The 6,146-nt window shown below is 37.8% G+C and overlaps 1 protein-coding gene across 1 annotated transcript; it reads right to left on the bottom strand.

Annotated features, from left to right (window-relative positions):
* Positions 1 to 497: 497 nt before the first annotated feature.
* Positions 498 to 3,284, bottom strand: LOC149213565 (uncharacterized). Its single transcript, XM_089392047.1, has 2 exons — positions 1,153 to 3,284; positions 498 to 1,005 (listed from the first exon to the last, which is right to left on the bottom strand). Exons 1-2 carry the CDS (start codon positions 1,843 to 1,845, stop codon positions 991 to 993), a joined length of 708 nt encoding a protein of 235 aa, XP_089248173.1. The 5' UTR covers positions 1,846 to 3,284; the 3' UTR covers positions 498 to 990.
* Between the last annotated feature and the right edge of the window lie 2,862 nt (positions 3,285 to 6,146).

The following is a 6,146-nucleotide window of genomic DNA, read 5'->3' as shown; positions in this document are numbered from 1 at the left end:
TCTCGAGTTAGATTTTTTCCAAGATTCAAATGGCAATTGGAACAGGCCTATTGGAAATCAGGCAAAGGATGGATATAGAGAAACTGAAGGTGACCTAACATACATCCTCAATTATTATCGTGCTGTCAAACTGTTGTTTGGGAAGCTACCTATGGTCGGAAGAGAGTCCTAGTTAATCTACTAAAAACAAGAGTGACTAGAAATACTAAAATGAGTTAATATAAACAAATTCAAATATAACAAGGGAAGCTGCATCGCAGCAAGTCCCTGCCAAGTTACTTTTACAAGTTAGTGCCACTGCATTAAAGAGTTGCCCAGCAACAATGTAGCCTAGCTGTAGAGCTTCTGATACAAAGTTTTGGTTGCGCATAGTCTTCATAGTATTGGAAGGAACTGAGTTTTTAAGAAGCAAAATGCAGCTTCTGTATATAAACTTTTACAGTATTGGAAGGAACTGAGTTTTTAAGAAGCAAAATGCAGCAAGCATCGTTGAAATCAGAGATAGCAAATTGACATTGATTTTTGTTGCATTGAGTTGCTTTCATAAGAGCAAAAGGTAGGCAAAAGCTCATTTTCCCACAAATTTCATCTGGCGGAACTATCTGAATCCTAATTTTCTGAAAGTTGAAACTTAGTTCAACGTAAACCCTGCACGAGAATAAACCCCAGCGCTAATAGGGAATACGTACCTCTGGAGGAGACCCGGGCGGTCTAGCAAACCCGGTCACGTTAAATGAAAGGAGAATAGAACAACTCTTAACTTTAAAATGACATTAAAGGTTGACGACATTACATAGATCGGAGATAATAACGATCTTGGGCCACGCCACGATAACATAACAATAGAGGATGCAAATAACGGACAGAAAATAAAATAATGTCTAGGCGACCCGGTTGGCTGACGACGATAATGAGCCACGCAATGTAGCTTGGAATGGACGACTATGACGAGCCACGCAAAATGATAGCTTGAAACTGAGTACGACGCCACTATGTGGATCCGGGCTGCAAAAAGCAATCCATATTCAGCTATACAGGAAAGAAATGTTGAAAAAGATTAAAGAAAAACAGATGAGATGACGAGAAAGATTCAAGAAAGAATAGAAAATAATATTATATTTTGGAGAAATTAATTAGAAATGAGCGGAATACCTTCAAATCTGAGGGTTGTGCCATCCTTCTATTGAAGCGTTTGAGGAGAGATTTCCGTCTTGTCGAGACGTCCCAATCCCAACCATTTGGATAAAATAGATTGCTGTAGTCCAACACCAACTGCTTCAAGGGAATTGGGTCGGTAAGTTGTTGGAAGCGCTCGTCATCATCCGCTATATAATAATAGCAGGTATCATGTGTACACTGGATGGTGCGGGCGCAGTCCACCACCACAGTGCAACGCCACGGCCAATAAAAAATTAGAAGGCTGAGGTTTTCACAGCCCCAGTCATTCTCCACGAAATCTTGAAAGGAGATAAATACGTGCAGCCTTTCCTCCTGTTGAGAAATGCTCCACCCCATCTCCTTTTTCCACCGGATCTCCAGGGGTATCCGACTTATAAAGTACACCCAGCGGTCCAAGTGAAGCAAAACCAGTTCTTTTACAAGGTTTGGGGCTTTTAAAAAACCGTCAATGTCAGGATCTTCATGACATTGGGACAACCATCTCTTGCGTTTCTGCTCCTCCATTGGCATTGCCATTGACTTTCTGTTCTGTGGATTTCCTCTTTCTCTTCCTTTCCGTTTCTTGGATTTCTCTCCCTTCGTTCTTCGTTTTTGTTCAGTGGATTTCTCTCCGTCTTCGTTTGAGATGTAAATGTATATCACAGAATAGATGTATGCAGAGTTCATGAGTTGGATCACAATGCAATTATGAAATCCCTCCAAATTCCAATGAAAGAAAAAGTCGTCCGTGTTTTTATAAGCTAAAAATAGAAAGATTTCTGTAAGCCTCTGAAGCAGCCTATTCCGAGAGGAAACTCCGAAAGCTTCATTTCATGATTGACAAACCAAATTGCAAACGGCACTTGGCATTTAGCTTTTTTTAATGGCAATAGACATCTCAGAACCTCTTATAGTAAAGCCATTGTAGATGAAATTCTGGATAGATAATACATCTAGTTATGGATACATTTTCCTATCATAAATAGGAGTGTCTGATTTGGACTTTAAAAACAAATGCAATTTGATATGACAAATCCAACACCAGATAACAGATGAAGTTTCTAAGACAGTGATAGAGAGACCTCGCTATGCAAACAAAGACAGAGCTTTATATGAAATATGCAAAACAACCGCATGGAATTATGGACCACACAGTCTAATAGCAATAATAGTTAGTCATTGAAATGTGCTTGGGACAAATTACAGAAAGAAGATCTTGAGCTGAAAGAGAAAGATCAAAAGGCAATTGAGGTTACCAAGGCCAGGGTAGAATCAGAAAAGCAGCAACTTATGGCTGTAGCAGATCAGGCATTGTCAACTTGTTCAGAAAAGGAACAAGAACTGTATATTGCACAAAAAGAATTAATTCTCAGTATTTTTAAGGGAAAACACTACCTTGTGAAAAATGTGCGCATTCGATTACCCATGCACTAAATTCTTCCTAATTAATAGTAGTAACATTAATAGTAGTACCTTAGCTTATATTTGAGGCATTTTTTTCTTTCACTGTGATTTATATCGATTTCAGGCACGTACATTTCTGTAAATTCGTTAAACTTGTATTTGAGGCAACAGAATTGGTTAATTCGGTGAAGTAGGTCATTGGTTTAAGAAAACAAAAAAGGATATGTATTAAATAACTGAATTATTCATTGGTCTAGTTTCTTTTTGTTTTAGTTTGTTTCTGTGTATCTTTGTCTAGCCTATGGAAATTATAGTGACTTTATACAGACTATCTTTTTGTATTGAGAAAATCATTTGATTTAATAAATAAAAGCGGTGCACCGCACAGACATGGAAACATGAAACATATATCATAGCAACCATACAAGAAAATTCGAGAAAAAAATATCATTTCCGTAGCAAAACATAAGAGAATATAAATGAAGGAAAAAAATTAATACAGAATCACTGACATACATGTAGGCAGCGCTTAAAATTACAGAAAATTGTAATGCAGGCACCGCTTAAAATTACCGAAAATGGTAACAGAGCATAAATGTAAGAAAAACAATTAAAATAAAATCACTGTAATACATGGAGGCATCCATAGGATTGACGAAAATTGAAATATCCGAAGAAAAATCAATGGAAGCTTTCTATGAGTAATAAAACCCATCAACTGAAACCCAAGTTTTATATAAAATATGGAACGACCGTTATAAAACATAATCCAGCTTATAAAATCATGTAATAGTACAAAGATAAACTGCTTGCAAGATTAGAAAACATAAAGAGTACCTGGACCCGGCCGCAAAGTAACGAAGTCGAAATAACAAAGCCGCAAAGTAACGACGAAATGATGTATAAGCTTAGTATATAGCAAAAAAATCAGTTACACGTAGCCCCGATGCTACATGCACAATGTCACCTGGAATGAAATGTGAACAGAAGACAGGTAACCCCCATCAAATCAGTCTATGTGAAGGCGCAACAGATGTTAAGAATCACTCTGAATCACCCTAACCCCCGTCAAATCAGCAGTGAGGGCGCAGCTCTTATGTTAATTGTGATCCCGTTCACGCGTTGGCAGCCAAACTAGCTCTCTTTTACATAGAAGGGGTTCTTCAGGGCGTAGTGTTAATAAGTCTGTAGTCAAATTACCCAGGCGAAAATCCCAGGCACTCTTCTGTTGTGCCCAATCCACCAAAGAGAAGACATTTGTTGTAGATCCATCTCGCCGGTAGAGGACAGGGAGAATGTAGTTGTGATTGACTGGATCTAACCAGTACATGGGCTGATCTATCGTCTGGTTGCCTAGTTTAGAGATCCCTCGTTCAGATCTATGAGGAATGCCTTGTTTCAGACAGGGATACGTCCTCCATGTCCCCTGTGGGTATCTTTTTGCCTCTGAGGGTTCATGATCTGGCTGACGGTGCAACCTGCAAATTCCTTGCTTTGTGTAGTCGTCGTGTGCCTTTTCTGCCGTCTCTACTGAGGAAAACCAAACCCTTAAACCCTCGAAATGAAGCCCGTAGGTGACTGGAAGGGTTTTCTCTGATTCAGAGCACGCCCAAAACAATCCATCATTTGCTAATCCATTCCTTCCGCCTTTCCTGAGTTCTTTCGGGAGTTGAATGTGGCCTTTCATGCATTTCCTAGAAGAGGTCCAAATGTATGCTCCTTGCTTTGTGTAGTCGTCGTGTGCCTTTTCTGCCGTCTCTACTGAGGAAAACCAAACCCTTAAACCCTCGAAATGAAGCCCGTAGGTGACTGGAAGGGTTTTCTCTGGTTCAGAGCACGCCCAAAACAATCCATCATTTGCTAATCCATTCCTTCCGCCTTTCCTGAGTTCTTTCGGGAGTTGAATGTGGCCTTTCATGCATTTCCTAGAAGAGGTCCAAATGTATGCTCTTATTCCAGCCACCATAATGTACAAGACCAGGCTCTGGTTACATGCAAGGTTTTCGTGGGTTAAACTCAGCTTCAAAGCTCTGATGAACCCTAGCTCCACAAGCCATCCTCGTTCCTCCTTCCCGATGTGAGTGAAACTCGAGACCTTTGTGAGCGAAGTCGAGTGGCTGAAAAAGATTTGCAGAAGCATATGGCGAGAACCTCATTACCCACCCGTCAATACCAGCACACCGATGCGATGCAGCACAACACCTGTTAACCCTGCGACCTTAGGATATAGTTTACGAAATCGGGATATAGTTTAGGAAATAACGAAACCTGTAAGGAAGTAATGCTAGCATTAAGGCTAACAGTTAACGGTCAGGCACACTGAAATTAGCGATAACTTGCAAATTAACCTAAGTTCGGGCCTCTTCCGCCTCGGGAAGAGGCCAAATAAGATGGCGAAGGATGGCTAACAGTTAACGGCTTTAGAAACTTAGGACATCCGCGCTCTAACCGCCGTATAACAGACAAGCAAAGGGGTCAACTAATGCTAAGTAGGGGTCCCTGCGATTACTATAGTCCCTGCCGGATGCCAGATGGCAGGGACTAATAAAAAAAATAACATAAAATAGTTATAGTCAAAATAAATCATAAAGACCCAAATAAATTTTGGTTCTTTATTACTTATAAATAATTAACTTAAAATAAATTCTAATATCTATAAAGTTTGTATTTGTCTTCGAATACTATAAAGATTTTATTCATGAAATAAAATTATCTATATATATATATAAGAGATAACATTTTTCTTATTAATACATATTTTGAGTAGGTATCAATCACAAAAATTGTTATATTTCCATATTGTGATTTTTATTTTATTTTTTTCGTTTAAATTCCAACAATATTTAACAGTTTCATACTGAAGAAATACCAAAGGCCGTAATGAGTTGGAGCATGTGCTCTGATACCATATGTAACGACCCAAAATTAAATATGTAACTAATTACATCAATTTATGTGATTTATAATCAACACACAACTATTCAACTAATTAGCATAGAATTTTGAAAAACATGAGCAGAAATAACTTACCTGTAGCGATGATATTCCTTACTTGTGATTTCAGCGTCGAATGCTATTTGAATTCTGCTAATTGCAACAAAGTTTTGGAGACTACTTGCCACCCAACTGTAGGCTCAACTAAACATAATGTTTCTACAATTAGCCACCCTCGAGCCTTCAATCAACGTACTATTGCCAAGGTTTCCTTTGCCTCTCAACACTCTTCTCCAGATGAATAATCATCTCATTCACTCTTCGTCCATTAAATAGAACCAACTATTCCAAAAATGGAAGGGAATTGGGAAGAGATCAGTATGCACACAATCCATGTGTTAACATTCAACTTTTATTTCTTTGTTTTAAGTTTTACTTAATTCAATATTTCTCTCAATTTAAATCCTTCTTATTTTATTCCTTTTTACTTTTTGTTTACTTTACTTATTTTTACTATTTTTATAGTTTACTTATATATATATTTATTTATAACTCCAATTTATTATTTACTGTTTTATTTTATTTGTTTACTATTATTATATTCTCTTCATTATTTATTATTTATTTAATATTATTATATTTTTTTATTA

This window comes from Pinus tabuliformis, chromosome 1_1 (genome assembly GCF_031772625.1).
Source record: "Pinus tabuliformis cultivar Carrire ecotype Pingquan chromosome 1_1, CPIR1, whole genome shotgun sequence".
Classification (NCBI taxonomy): domain Eukaryota; kingdom Viridiplantae; phylum Streptophyta; class Pinopsida; order Pinales; family Pinaceae; genus Pinus; species Pinus tabuliformis.
This window is presented reverse-complemented; position numbering and strand designations above follow the sequence as displayed.

Bases quoted from the DNA above. Each gene is read 5' to 3' on its own strand.
- LOC149213565 (XM_089392047.1), bottom strand. From the start codon at position 1,845: ATGAACTCTGCATACATCTATTCTGTGATATACATTTACATCTCAAAC.